This window comes from Penaeus vannamei, chromosome 9 (assembly GCF_042767895.1).
Source record: "Penaeus vannamei isolate JL-2024 chromosome 9, ASM4276789v1, whole genome shotgun sequence".
Taxonomy (NCBI): Eukaryota; Metazoa; Arthropoda; class Malacostraca; order Decapoda; family Penaeidae; genus Penaeus; species Penaeus vannamei.
Genome location: NC_091557.1, coordinates 13133825 through 13148824, shown reverse-complemented (window position 1 = coordinate 13148824; position 15000 = coordinate 13133825). Strand labels below are relative to the sequence as shown.

Here is a 15000-nt window from a genome sequence, read left to right as displayed (position 1 = left end):
GCAGCGAAGGCGGCACGGCACTCTGCACGAGGTGCTGTCACTCCTGACTTCATCAGTGCCCTGTGCAAGCAACCTAACATGCACATGGCTACCAAAATCGAAGTGTGAGTCTTTGCAGCACTACGCTATATCTTATCTCATTGTTTATATCCACGTTTTTGCTCTTACAGATTATGTGCTTCTTCATATGAACAAAAACACAGTAGCTCATCTATGCTTCCTCTCCCTCTTCTCTCTCTATCTCTCTTGCACACACACACACACACTTAGCCTGTTACACAAGATCTCTCAAGATCAGCTTCTGCACTTTGGGTCCCTCGTGATCTACGTACTGAAGGAACGTATAGGGAACGCCCCCAATCACAGCCATGCTCTTCCTCAGACCTGAAGGGTCTTTGAGGATCAGCTGATTGGTCCTCCGATCCCACACGGCGTCAGTCTCGTTAATTTTACCTTGGATCACGCCCGGGGAGCCTCGGCCGCCCGTATACATGCGTCCCGCCCGCTGGGAGCTGGGGGCGTTGGCGTAGTCGGGGTAGCGGACCTCGAAGGGCGTCCGCGGGCGTCTGGGGGGAAAGGGAGGGAGATTGGCGCCGTCGCTCCAGCCCACGACGGGCGTTTGCTGGGCGTGGGGCGGGGTGTGGGTGATGGCGGGGATCGGCCGGAACTGCGAGGTCACGTTCGACGAGAAGTTCTTTCCGTTCGGCAGGTTCTTCCTCCTCGACCGTCTGGGGAGAAAAGGGAGAGAGAAAAGAGTGAGATATTTGAAGGAAGAAGAAGAGAAGAAAAAAGAAACGAGAAAGGGTATTAAGGCGAAATGACAGAGAAGGAAATGTCTCATACTATTTTACTAACGGTAGGAACGGAAGAGTAAGAAAAGAAAAAGAAAATGCAATAAAAGCAGAGCAGTCCCCCCCCCCCAAAAAAAAAAAATCAACCCATCTAGCAACAACACAACGACCTAACGACCAAACAACCCCATCACCCTCGCAAACGACCGTCCCCCTAAGACGAGCAAACGACCGAGACGACCATTCCCTCTCGCCCTTACCGACACATGATCTCACACACGAAGGCCACGATCGCCGCCAGCGTGCCCACAAGCCCGACGACGTAGGTGGTGAAGAGGTCGTTGTTCCTGAGGGAGCGGTCGTCGGCGCCGTTGTCCTGCGTGCAGACGGGCGTGCTGGCTGTGGCGTTGTCGTGGAGGAAGTTGAGGATCCCGAAGTAGGAGAGGCGGCGGAAGCTTCGGTGGAGGGAGGAAGAGGGAGGAATTACCGTGGCAGAAGGGGTAGTTATGATAATGATATGTATATTATATATATGTATGATATATAATGTATGTATATCATAATATGAATGATATGATGTGTATTATACGAGTATTAGTGATAAGGCATAATGATACTGGCGGTAAGGATAATGACAATCAGGGCCGGTTTTAAGCCGATTTGACCGATTTCATCTGTTTTCATACGAGCTTCAAAATACTACCGGAAACGTGATATGAAGAATAAGATATTCTTCCTCATAATACCAATTCATTATGAATGATGAATTAACAGTAAAATCGTTATGTCACTTCTATCAACAACTGAAATGTGTCTATCATTATGAACTAAAAGGTAGAATTCGTGTGTGTTTAAATTACTTTACGATCAAAAAACGTGTTCTCTTATTTTGAATATCCGATAGAAAATAGATTTACAGCATTTCTTAATGTTTTAATTGCTTCTAGGATTTATTTAACAATGCCAATAACAGTGGCATCAGGGGAAAGAAGTTTTTCAGAGCTGAAACTAATTAAACCATACTTGAGGTCTACGGTCTCACAAAAGAGACAATTTGGCAATGCTCTCTATAAAAAAAAAGATTGCTAAAATCATTGACTTTGAAAAAAACTTTGCAAGATTTTGCAAATAAAAAACGGTCTTTTTCTAAAAGAGTATGTCTGCAATTACCTTTCTTTATATCAAAAGTAAAACAATAAAACTTTTCATATTACCTTTCAAAAAATTATTATACCAAGCATTTAATGCTTTTTTTTTTTTTTTTTTTATTTTTTATTGTATGTGAAATATAAACATTAAATTTTACTATGAAGAACAGGGGCCCCGCTATCAGTTTTCTAATTGGGCCCCGCAATTCCTAGCACCGGCCCTGATGACAATGGTGGTAATGATGCAAATTGCTGAATAAATCGTAATGAAAGTGATTATCTTAGACAAACAAACAAAAAGCAACAACAAATAATAATAATAATGTAGATAATGATGATTATGATGGTGGTGATCATGATGATATTGAGGATAATAATAGTGATAATATTAAGAAAAATATGATAGCAGCAACAACAAAAATATAATATTAGTAATATCAATAAAGATAATGATGCCAATTATAACAATCATAAAAATGATATCAATCATAATCACAATGATGATAATAGCAGTAATGATGACAATAACCAAAACATAAATAAATGAAAATGATAATAAAAGTAATGATAATCATAATGAAGATCAAAAATGATAATGATTAATGTAGTGACAATGATGGTAATGCTACTGCTAATAATAATAATTGTATGACACTAACAAAATTTATACTACTACTACTTGCAATGACAATAATAACGATAGTAATGATAATGATAATGATTAGAAATTTAATAATAATAATGATGATAATGATAATGGTAATGATAATAATCATTATCATACTGATAATAACAATGAGGATGGTAATGACGATAATGATATTGATAATGACAACAGACTGATAACAGTGATGATAATGATAATAACAAAAATGATATTAATGATAACAGTCACGATGACAACAACAAAAAAATATTAATGATAACAGAAGTAATACTGATCACAATGATGATGATAGTGATGGTGGTGCTGCTACTGCTACTACTAATCGAAATATCAATAATGATAATGACAGGGGATCCAATTAAAAAAAAAATGTGATAAGATTACAATTACAGCAACAACGATTCTCATAAAACGAAAATAACCGAATATATTTGAGAGAGAAAGTGTGGTTGCGAATTTAAAACAAAACGAGGAAAACGAAGGAGAATAAAGAAAACGGAAAAGCGAGAATAAAGAATGAGAACCGTCACTCTCTCTCTCTCTCTCTCTCTCTCTCTCTCTCTCTCTCTCTCTCTCTCTCTCTCTCTCTCTCTCTCTCTCTCTCTCTCTCTCTCTCTCTCTCCTCCCTCCCTCTCGACGGTCGTAAAATGTAATGTTATGCCATAATATATTACCTTCGCCTGTGATATATTTCACTTGCCGGAAGTAAAAAATAGATGAGAAAGAAAAGAAAAAAAGGGAAAAGGTACAATTTATATATTTGTGACTTATTGCTGTATTTACCGATATTGATGTCGTTTGTGTGCATAAATATATTCTTAATAAGGGTTTAAGAAGTTCCTGAGATTTTGGAAAGAAAATGGAAGAAAGAAGGGAGAAATGAAGAGAAAGGAAAGGAGGGAGGCAAGGACATGAAAGGGGGATAAGTAAGGTGAGAGGCAAAGACGGAGAGAGACAGACAGACAGACAGAAAGGCAGGCAGACAATATCAAGACAGAGACCACGAAGAAAGAAGAAAGAGAGAGAGAAAAAGATATATAGACAGATAGACAGATAGATAGATAGAGAGGGAGAGAAACAGAAAGAGAGACGGAGACACATACAGAGAAAAAAAAAAGAGAGAGAGAGAGAGAGAGAGAGAGAGAGAGAGAGAGAGAGAGAGAGAGAGAGAGAGAGAGAGAGAGAGAGAGAGAGAGAAGAGAGAGAGAGAAAACTAAAAAATAAAAAAGACAACGAAAGAGAGGCAGAGCGAGTGATCAAACCCCCAAGCCCCTCTTCCCCCCCACCCTTACCACCACCCCGCCCCTCCTCACGAGAAACTCACAAGCCATCGAAGAGGTCCTTGTACTCGCTGTTCTTCCTGAAGGCGTAGCCATACCAGAAGATGAAGTCCTTGTCCTTGTCGAGGGGCGTCGCGTAGAAGTGGCACTGGTCCTTCTCGCCCTTGCTGCGCCGGGCCTTGAAGTCCTCCTGGATCAGGTAGTCGAGGATTCGCATGTCGTCGATGTACACGTGCTCTGCAGGGGGGAAGGGGGGAGGGGGGGCGGGGGGCGTGGCGAGAGAGAGGGTTGGTTAAAGGTGATAATGACTGGATAGAAAGACTTATTTTATCATCTTCGTAAAGGATGATAGAATAAGTCGTTTTTCTCTCTGTTTTTGTTTTGTTTTGTTTTGTATCTGGTTGTTGTTGTGGATGTATAAGAATGGAATTAATCTTTGTTGCTTTTCGCTTCGTTGTCCGTTATTTTTGGCTGGTTGGTGTTGTGGTTCGAGAAAAGATTAAATAGATATTTGTTTCTTTGTTTCTATGTTGTATTTGGTGTTTTGTATCTGGTGGGCGTTGTGCTTAAAGAAAAGATAAGATGATAAAGTAAGTCTTTATCTATTTCTTTTGTTTCGTTGCCTTTATTTATTTATTTTTGTGCATGTTTTGCATCTGGTTGTTTTTTGCATGCTTTATTTCTTATTAAGTATTTTTGTATTAAAGTTTTATGATATATGCTAATACTTGTATTTAATGAATCTGATTATCACTGATGGTTGTAACTTTTCTTTCTAACATTTCTTTTGACTAAATTAAGCTTTGTCACCATCTACAGTTAATTTTTTTTTTATCATAATAAGCATCGTTATGTGCTATGATGATTGAGACTGTTTATCACGGATTTTTCGGCAAATCATTAAATAAATTTAGAAGAAAATACAAAATCATTAAACTAAAAGTGAGATGGCAATGTTACTATTTTGATCGTGATCATATCAATTAGATAATGGTGATAAATATAGCATTGGAGTGAAACTAGTTGCAATAATACAAACGGCAATGGATAATAGTGATTATAAATACATAAACAATGGTATTGAAAATGCATAAATTATAGATAAAATGACAGGTGTGATTGTAATAATAATGATGTTTCCGATGATGATGCTACTAACAATAATAGTGATATTAAGAAGGCGGAGGAGAAATAAGATTAAGACTGATAATGATAAAAGTAAAAAAAAGAAAGTGACTTTGGTGAAGAAGACAAAAGGATTAATTGTTATAGGAATGATAATGATAGGGACGACGATGATGGTGATAAATGATGAGTGGTGATGATTCAAATAATGAAAGTGATAGCCATAAGCAAGGATGAAAGATTAAGAAAATGATTGTAGCGATGATAAAAATCATGAAAACGATAAATGCAGCGATGTTAAATGCAATGAAAATTACTATGACGGTGATCATAAAAATAAGAAAAAAAAAATATCGACTGATAACGATGAAAGTGACTCGACCGACGGTGAGTAAGGACAGCCATGAGTAAGCACGAGGACCAAAGCCTTTACTCACTGCCGCCCCTGACGAGATCCAGCGCCTCCTTGTGCGAGCTGAGGAAGGCCCCGCGCCCCGCCTCGCGCATGTCCCGCAGCACCTTCAGTTTCGGGTGTTCCTGCGGGAGGCGGCGAAGGGGCGTGAGGGTCAGGAAGGGGGGAGGGAGTAGGGAGGGGGAGAAGGGGCGTGAGGGTCGGGAGGGGGGAGGGGGATGGGGGGAGGGAAGGGGGGAGGGATGGGGGGAGGGGGGAGGGAGGGGTCTGGAAGGGGGAGAGGGAGGGAATGAGGGGGAGATGGGAGATGGGAGTCGGGAAAGGGGAAGGGGTAGGGAGGGGGCGAAGGGACGTGAGGTTCGGGAAGGGGGTGGGGGTAGGGAAGTGAGAGGGGGGTAGGGTGAGGGAAGCGGCGAAGGGACGTGAGGTTCGGGAAGGGGGGAGGGGGAGAAGGGGGATGGGGGTCGGGTAGAAGGAAGGGGTGGGGAGGGGTTAGAATGAGGGAGGAATGCCGTTTGGTTGAAGACAGGTTTGTGTTTGTGGTGGATTTGATGTTTGTTTATTATGGATATATATATTTTTTCTTCTTTTTTGTGTATGTGTATTTGCGTGTGTGTGTTCGTGCGTTGGTTTGAGGGTGTGTGTTCGTGCGTTGGTTTGCGTGTGTGTGTTCGTGCGTTGGTTTGCGTGTGTGTGTTCGTGCGTTGGTTTGCGTGTGTGTGTTCGTGCGTTGGTTTGCGTGTGTGTGTTCGTGCGTTGGTTTGCGTGTGTGTGTTCGTGCGTTGGTTTGCGTGTGTGTGTTCGTGCGTTGGTTTGCGTGTGTGTGTTCGTGCGTTGGTTTGCGTGTGTGTGTTCGTGCGTTGGTTTGCGTGTGTGTGTTCGTGCGTTGGTTTGCGTGTGTGTGTTCGTGCGTTGGTTTGCGTGTGTGTGTTCGTGCGTTGGTTTGCGTGTGTGTGTTCGTGCGTTGGTTTGCGTGTGTGTGTTCGTGCGTTGGTTTGCGTGTGTGTGTTCGTGCGTTGGTTTGCGTGTGTGTGTTCGTGCGTTGGTTTGCGTGTGTGTGTTCGTGCGTTGGTTTGCGTGTGTGTGTTCGTGCGTTGGTTTGCGTGTGTGTGTTCGTGCGTTGGTTTGCGTGTGTGTGCTCGTGCGTTGGTTTGAGGGTGTGTGTGGCTGTTATGTGTATCTTGTGGTTTTCGTTCGTTTGTATGAGTGTGTATGTCTTTAATGGAAGAAATGTTCTCTTATATCACACTTCTTAAACAAAAAATAATTTTATCCTTTATGAAATGAACCCAAATCGTCACCATTAAAAAATCTTTCTCCTTTGAAGATAAACCCGTTTCTCCAATGCATCATATTGCCTCATAATCCATACCCCATACCCGTCATGATGATACTCTCATACCCCAATATCTACCATAATGATACCCCATGCCCCATACCCTAATACCCACCATGATGATACCCCATGCCCCATACCCTAATACCCACCATGATGATACCCCCATGTCCCATACCCCAAACCCTATACCCTTCATGATGATGCCCCCATACCCCAATACCTACCATGATAATACCCACATACCCCATACCCACCATGATGATACCCCCATACCCAGCATGGTGATACCTCCATACCCAGCATGGTGATACCCCCATACCACATACCCCTATGGTGATACCACATACCCTATACCCACCATGATGATACCCCCACACCCCTATGGTGATACCCCCATCCCACATGCCGAACATGATGATACCCCCTTAGCACATGGCCACCATGATGATACCCCCATACCACATACCCACCATGATGATACCCCCATACCACATACCCACCATGATGATACCCCCATACCCCTATGGTGATACCCCCATACCACATACCCACCATGATGATACCCCCATACCCCACACCCACCATGATGATAACCCCATACCCCCCACCCACCATGATGATACCCCATACCTCACACCCACCATGATGATACCCCAATACCCCATACCCACCATGATGATACCCCCATACCCCACACCCACCATGATGATACCCCCATACCCCATACCCACCATGATGCCACCCCCATACCCCACACCCACCATGATGATACCCCCATACCCCACACCCACCATGATGATACCCCCATACCCCATACCCACCATGATGATACCCCCATACCCCCATTCCCACCATGGTGATACCCCCATACCCCATACCCACTATGATGATACCCCCATACCCCATACCCACCATGATGACACCCCCATACCCCTCACCCACCATGATGATACCCCCTTACCCCACACCCACCATGATGACACCCCCATACCCCCATACCCCCATACCCACCATGATGATATCGGCCAGGGCGCCATCCCTAAAGGCCACCCATTTGATGTCCGGGTACTTGGCCAGATCCTCAGCCTTCTCGATGGGCAGGACGAGGCTGTTGAAGGTGAGGTAGGCAGTCAGGTTGGCCGTGTAGAAGGAAGTCACGATGGTGATGAAGAGCCACCACGTTGCGAACAGGATGCGGGACGAATCTGGGAATCGGGGAAGGATTAGGGAGATAATAGTTTTCTTTTTATTTCGTAAGTTTTTTCGGTAAAACTGCAGTGGGGTTCGTAGGATTTTTACCTCGTGAATAACAACAATAATAAAACAAATCTCTTCCTCCCACACACATATAACACCCCATCCCCCCCCCCCCACACCCATACCAACCTTCCTAAACCTTCCTACCTTAACCCCTTCGCTTTTCCCCCCCTCCCTCCCCCTCCCCCTCCCCCCGCCCCCCGCCCCACAAGGATTAAAAATAGGCCTACCTGAGATCGGACTGAGCACGCTGCCCTGCTTCATCATGGCCCCGAAGACGAACCACACGCACTGGTCCAGGGGGAAGGTCCGGGTGAGCGTGGGGTCCCCTCGGCACAGGCGCACCCGCAGGAGGATGATCAGGTAGATGAGGGGCCCCATTATGCCCATCATGGCCAGGATCCAGAGCCACACCTGGGGGGGAGGCATGGGGGAAGCTCTCGATATCGATGATGGTAACGATAATGCAAATAATTATGATGATGATAATGATAACGCAAGCAATAATGATAATGATAGCGATAACGATAATGCAAAAATAATGATAATGATAGAGATAACGATGGCAGTGGTGATGAGAGCGATAACGAAAACGCAAATGATTATGATGAGGATGATGAGAGCGATAACGATAACGCAAAGGGTAAATGATAATATCAATGACAATAAATTCCCTTTTTTCTATCCGATTATTCACAACAGTAAAGGAGAAACTAATAAAAGGACAATTAGTGGAAAGACATGACCGAAAAGGTAAGCACCAGCGATAGTAAAGGAAGAAGCAGCTACGATTAATAAAAAGGGAAAATAACCACAACTATGAGGGAGATTAAACCTCAACGTTTCGGATAAAATGGAGTCTCCTCTTCAGGTTCGAGAGGCCTTCGTGTAGTGTCTGGTGGCCGGGTTTGATTTAAATTCTGTGCTAAGAAGGCTGTGTTTGTGGTCACCGTGACACTTTGCCGCTTATCCCCCCCCCCCCGAGTCTTACAAACCGAAGGAAAGGAGAATCTTTAACGTCCCCATTTTTTGTGTATGTTTGTGTGAGTGATTTTGCATACATTTATGCAACACGCACACACATATACATATACAAACAGACATAAACATTCAAATATGTCTAAGTGAAGCTGTATCCTACTCCTTAAAAAAAAAGAAAACAGAAAGAGAACTCGGTATCCTAATTCTTTCAAAAAAAAAAAAAAAAGAGAAAGAGAGAGAGAGAGAGAGAGAGAGAGAGAGAGAGAGAGAGAGAGAGAGAGAGAGAGGGAGGGAGGGAGGGAGGGAGGGAGAGAGAGAGAAAGAGAGAGAGAGAGAGAGAGAGAGAGAGAGAGAGAGAGAGAGAGAGAGAGAGAGAGACAGATAGATAGATCGCGAGAGAAAGAAAGATAGATAGATAGCAAAAGAGAGAAAGAAAAGAAAAAAAGAAAGAAAAGAAAAGAAAAAAAAAAACCAAAAAGACAACTCACATCCACGTTGAAGGGCCTGAGCAGGGCGTCCGGCTTGGGCACGTAGGCGGGGCGGCGGACGAGGATCCCGAAGGTGGTGGTGCCCAGAAGGATCGAGAAGTCGACGATCTCCTCCCGGGGGCTCGACACCGTCACGGGCAGCACGGTGAACTCGGCTTCCTGAAGAAGGGAAGGGGGAGGGGGTGAAAGGGGGGTACAGAGGGAGAAGGAAAAGGGGGGGGGGGTGAGAGGGGGCTACAGAGGGAGAGGGGAAGGGGGGTTGAGAGGGAGAAGGAAGGGGGAGGGGTGAGAGGGGGGTTGAGAGCGAGAAGGGAAGGGGAGGGTGAGAAGGGGATACAGAGGGAGAAGGAAGGGGGAGGGGGGGTTGAGAGGGAGGGAGAAGGAAAGGGGAGGGTGTGAGAGGGGGTTGAGAGGGAGAAGGAAGGAAGGGAGGGGGTGTAAGGGGGTACAGAAGGAAGAAGGAAGAGGGGTGAGAGGGGGTTCAGAGGTAGAAGGAAGGGGGAAGAGGGATGAGAGGGAGAGGGAGTGGGAGGGAGACGAAGGGGGAAGGAAGGAGGGGGTTGAAGAACATAGAGAGGAAGAAAGAGGAAGGAAGGCAGCTGGAAAGGATAGGGAGGAAGGGTGAAGAAAAGAGGGGGAGAGGAGAGAGGCAGGTAAAGAGGGGGGGGGGGGAGGAAGGAGTCGAGAGGAATAGAGAGGGAGACGAAGGGAGAAAGGAGAGAGGGAAGAAGGAGGTGGTTGAGAAACACAGAGAGGGGGAAAGAGAAAGGGAGGAAATTGAAAGGGATAGAGGGGAAGGATGAAGGAAGGATGGGAAAAGGTGAGAATGAGAAAGTGAGAAGGATGAAGGGGGAAAGGAGAGAGGGAAGGAGGGAGGGAAGGAGGGAGGGAACGAGTAAAAAAAAAGGGAGACAGAGGGAGATGGATTAAAGAGACCGAGAGATAGAAGTAGGAAGAGGAGGGAGTAAACAGTAGAAAGGAAAAGATAAAGAAGATAAGATAATGCATAGGAAATAAACAAAGGAACTACAACAGACTACGAGAAGAGGTGAGTAAAGAAAAGAAAAGGAAAATTTCAGTAGTATACAGTAAACAATGACTAAACCACAGACGATCGTAAGTGATCCCAATATTTTCTTATCGCAAACCAAGATCATTCAAATCTCAAGGTAATTCATACATACCATAAACCCCTTTTCCCTCCCTCCCTCTTCCCTCCCTCCCCTTCTTCCACCTCCCTCCCTCCCCTTCTCCCACCTCCCTCCCTCCCCTTCTCCCACCTCTCTCACCTCTTCCATTCTCCTCTGATTAACTCTATCCTCTTCCTTCCCTGCTCTGCCGTTCCTCCTTTATCTCCTTCCTATTCCCCACCTCTCCTTCTCCTCTCCCTGTATCCCCTCCCCACTCCCCACCTCTCCCTCTCCGCCCTCCTTTTTCTTTTCCTTCTACCCTTCCTTCGCTTTCCTCCTCTCCTCCCTATCTTTTCCTGTTCTCCCCTCCCCTCCCTATCCTATCTCTCTACCCCTATCCCTACCTTCTCCCCCCCCCCTCCCTATCCTTTCCTGCTCTCCCCTCCCCTCCTTTCCCTCCCTTCCTTTCCATCCCCTTCCCCCCCCCCACCTTCCCTCTCCCCCTATTCTTTCCTTCTCCCCCTCCCCTCCCAATCCTTTCCTGCTCTCCCCCCCTCACCTCCCCCCCCCCGACACCTACCTCATCCTTCAGCAGCTCGAGGGCGCCCATCCAGCGTCCGTTGGCGTCCCTCCGGCCCACGACATCCCCCAGCGCCACCCTGGGCTCCGGCCGGAAGTTGAAGAAGGCGCCCAACGTCCTCATGAGCTCCCAGGAGGTGCCTTTGCCCAGGACTCTGCCGGCGATGTCCTTGTCGGTGTTCCTCTCCCCCTGCAGGACCCACAGGAAGGGGGGGTACTGTGGGCGGGGTGGGGGGGAGGGCAGAGAGAGAGTGGGGGCGGGGCAGAGAGAGAGAGGGGGAGGGGAAGGAGAGAGAGAGAGTGGGGGGGGGGGCGACGGAGAGAGAGAGGGGGAGGGGGGTCTTTGTTATTGTTGTTTATCTTTGCGGTGTTCGTGTTATTATCTTATCATCTGTGTTATCGTTTTGTTATTATCATTATTCTTTTGCGGTGTTCGTGTTATTATCATTTCATGTTGTCGTTATCCTTGTTGTCGTGAGTAATACCATTGATGATATTATTTTCATGATGATTATTAGCCTTATTACACTCTCTTCGTATTATAATTATGATTGATAACGTCTATCATTATCATCATTGTTTGTACTTTTATTGTCCTTATCATTACCACAATCTTTTATCACAATCACAAAAAAAACAAACAAAAACATCATCTTCCTATCACAATGATGATTACTAACATACATTCATCATCATCATCACTAATTATACTCTCCTCCTCCTCCTCATCACCACCACCTTTCATCTCCATCACACCAAGAGAGAAGCCCTCCGCCTCCTGCTCCTCCTCCAACACTCACGTTGGTGACGGCGACGGGGATGGTGATGCCTCCGAGGTCGGTGTGGTTGAGAGAGTTGAGGGCGAGCTCCGTCACCGCGCGGACGGACACGTAGCGGGCGCGCTCTGGGGGGGAGGGGGGAGGGGGGAGAAGGGGGATCGTTATTGATTGGATTTTTTTTTCAATCTTTTGAGTATGTTTCCATGTATCTATGTATGTATGTATACATATATAAACACACACACACATACACACACACACACATACACACACACACACACACACACACACACACACACACACACACACACACACACATATATATATATGTATATATATATATATATATATATATATATATATATATATATATTATATATGTATGTATATATATATGTGTGTGTGTATGTGTGTGTGCGCGTGTGTGTATATACATACATGCATACATATACATACATATATATATATATATATATATATATATATATATATATATATATATATATATATATCTGTGTATATGTATATGCATATGGATATGTATATGTGTACGTGTGTGTGTAGACAGTCAGATATATATTATATTTTTCTTGATATACAGGTTATGGTTTCACTTGTTCGACAGTTGAGTAAACGAAGGAGCAGCGTCAGAAAAACTCTTAGGAAGCTCCCCACAACATTTCACATATGCTTCTCCTACTGCACTATGTCAAGTATATGTAAAACTCTGCAACCCTGATCCCCCCCCCCCCCGAGCAGATAGCCAGGGGTGTAGATAAAGGACTAAGCCAACGAAGTGCACAGATTAATATAATTTAATTGGTGCTAATTACTCAGACGTTTACCATGTAGATGCTCCGATAAAAGACAAAGAAGATTAAGAACTCGATATCCACTCGTCTGCCACTTTGTAGTAATCAGGATATCAATGTTGGTAAACTATTCCGTGCACAGATAAAAAAAAACTTGAAATTAAGAGAATGAGGCCATAGCCCTTGCGATCTGTATATGCGAGGACATAGCATGCTAACACAACTCTGGGAGAGAAAGTACTACAAAATATCTAGTCCACTTTTTTACGAATCTGAAAACCGAAGAATGCGAACTTGCAGAAATGTTTACAGGTCGGAATGTCAGTTTATTCCGAAGCCCACGACTACAGAAGCAAATAATAGCCATGTCGAATATTACGTCAGGAAAGCTCCTGAAAGGGCAAACTGCTCTACCATGGATGACGCTCGATATGCTGTTATGCGCAGTGTACAGGTCTAACCAGTAACTAACACGCCCTTGCTATTAAGTGGCCAAGTTAAAGATCTTTCAGTATAAACGAATGCTATACTAGTCATGGAGTAAAGTAGATTATGTTTGCTTAATATATGAGGATGACGGTTACATCACGACACCGTAACTAGACTAGTATAACGCATATTGACCTAGTTAACATACTCGTCTCCTGAATATCTACTGTACCAATGGCCAGGAGTTCTGTTACTCACACAATGTACTAAAGGCACTCAACTCTTCTTGAAAAGGTGCATATTATGCTGTAAATGATATTAGATGAAACGTCAAGCGAACGCCTTTGCATGTGGGTATATTTGAGTATGTCCATGTATACCGTCTAAACACGCACATACTCTGTAGGGAAGCGGAATACATAAAGAAGTTCACGGAATAACTTGGATAATTATTAATTCTACATGAGGAAAAAAACAACATTTGCTCATAGATATGACCCCAAACAAAATTATCATAAAGACCCTCAAATATCATCATGACCTTGAAAATTATGATAATCACTGTAATGATCGCTAATCGGATTTGAAGAGGAAGAGGCCAAAGACAAAAGAAATCGTTTCTCTCCTATCGATAATAAATCAATTCACCCACGACAGATTTATTTCCTAGAATAGATTACCTTCATCTTCATCAAGCCTTTACTCACCTAGAGGACCCAAGATGACCTCAGAGTCCCTGACCTCATAATTGCTGGAAATAACGAAAGGAGGACGGGAAGGTAGGAAGAAGGAAGGGGGTAGATGGAGACAGAAAAAAAAACAGCATACTGTATTCATGGGACGATAAGTACGCGTTGAAACATAGCAAAAGAACTCCAGTTTTTATTCTCATTTAGACTCGTGCGACGACAAACCCGTTCATATTTATGCAAATGCTCTGGTTTTACCTTCGTGCTTGTCCGTGGTTTCAAAAAAGGGATGGAGAAAATTGGAAAGGAAAGATGAATATAAAGAAGGTTGATAAAAAAGGAATAAAGAAGAAAGCCATAATTAACGCACTCTCTTTGATAATCTACTATGTAGTTTTTATTTCTGAGACGAGTATTTGAATAAGTGTATGTGTGTGTGCATGTGTTAGAGTGTATGGTTGTTTGCGTGTGTTAGAGTGTGTATGCGTGTGTTAGAGTGTGTGTTTGTCTGCGTGTGTTAGATTGAGTGTGCGTGTGTTAGAGTGTGTGTTTGTCTGCGTGTGTTAGAGTGTGTGTGCGTGTATTAGTGTGTTAGTGTGTGCATGTGTGTGTGTTTGTCTGTGTGTGACAATGAGCATGAATGTGAAAGTGTACGTGTGTAAGTGTGTGCGTAGTAATACTGATAATACCATCAATACGACAGTCGTAGCCTTAAGAGCATCACTGACAAAAAAGAAAGTATTCACCGAAAATAAATAATGATGTTAGACTGAAAGCAGAAGCAGAATTTTGACATCAAATTTTCACCGCCAAGAAAAGAATCTAATCGAAGAAATCGCCGGACAAATATTTGTGGCAGTTTACTCTAGGACTCTGTTGCTCCAGAAAGTAACCATTTGGAAATGAATTTTGTGAATACATGACCATCACAAATATATTATCACAAACACATACACTTTACCTTATTACATTTATATATATATATATATATATATATATATATATATATATATATATATATATATATATATATATATATATATATATATGTATATATATATATACATATATATATGTATATATATATATATATA

At 43.7% G+C, this 15000-nt stretch overlaps 1 protein-coding gene across 1 annotated transcript in view; it reads right to left on the bottom strand.

The window, feature by feature from the left end:
• Positions 1-11408, bottom strand: part of LOC113824779 (glutamate receptor ionotropic, kainate 2) — a 12313-nt gene extending 905 nt beyond the window's left edge. The window contains exons 1-8 of the mRNA XM_070124884.1: positions 11199-11408; positions 9489-9647; positions 8250-8433; positions 7774-7967; positions 5449-5548; positions 3931-4123; positions 1052-1246; positions 1-728 (exon numbers count right to left, since the gene is read on the bottom strand). The exon at positions 1-728 is cut by the window's left edge and continues 905 nt beyond it. Of these exons, the coding sequence (XP_069980985.1) occupies positions 275-728; positions 1052-1246; positions 3931-4123; positions 5449-5548; positions 7774-7967; positions 8250-8433; positions 9489-9647; positions 11199-11321 (1602 nt within the window). The 5' untranslated portion in view covers positions 11322-11408 and the 3' untranslated portion in view covers positions 1-274. The remainder of the gene's footprint in view (positions 729-1051; positions 1247-3930; positions 4124-5448; positions 5549-7773; positions 7968-8249; positions 8434-9488; positions 9648-11198) is intronic.
• Between the last annotated feature and the right edge of the window lie 3592 nt (positions 11409-15000).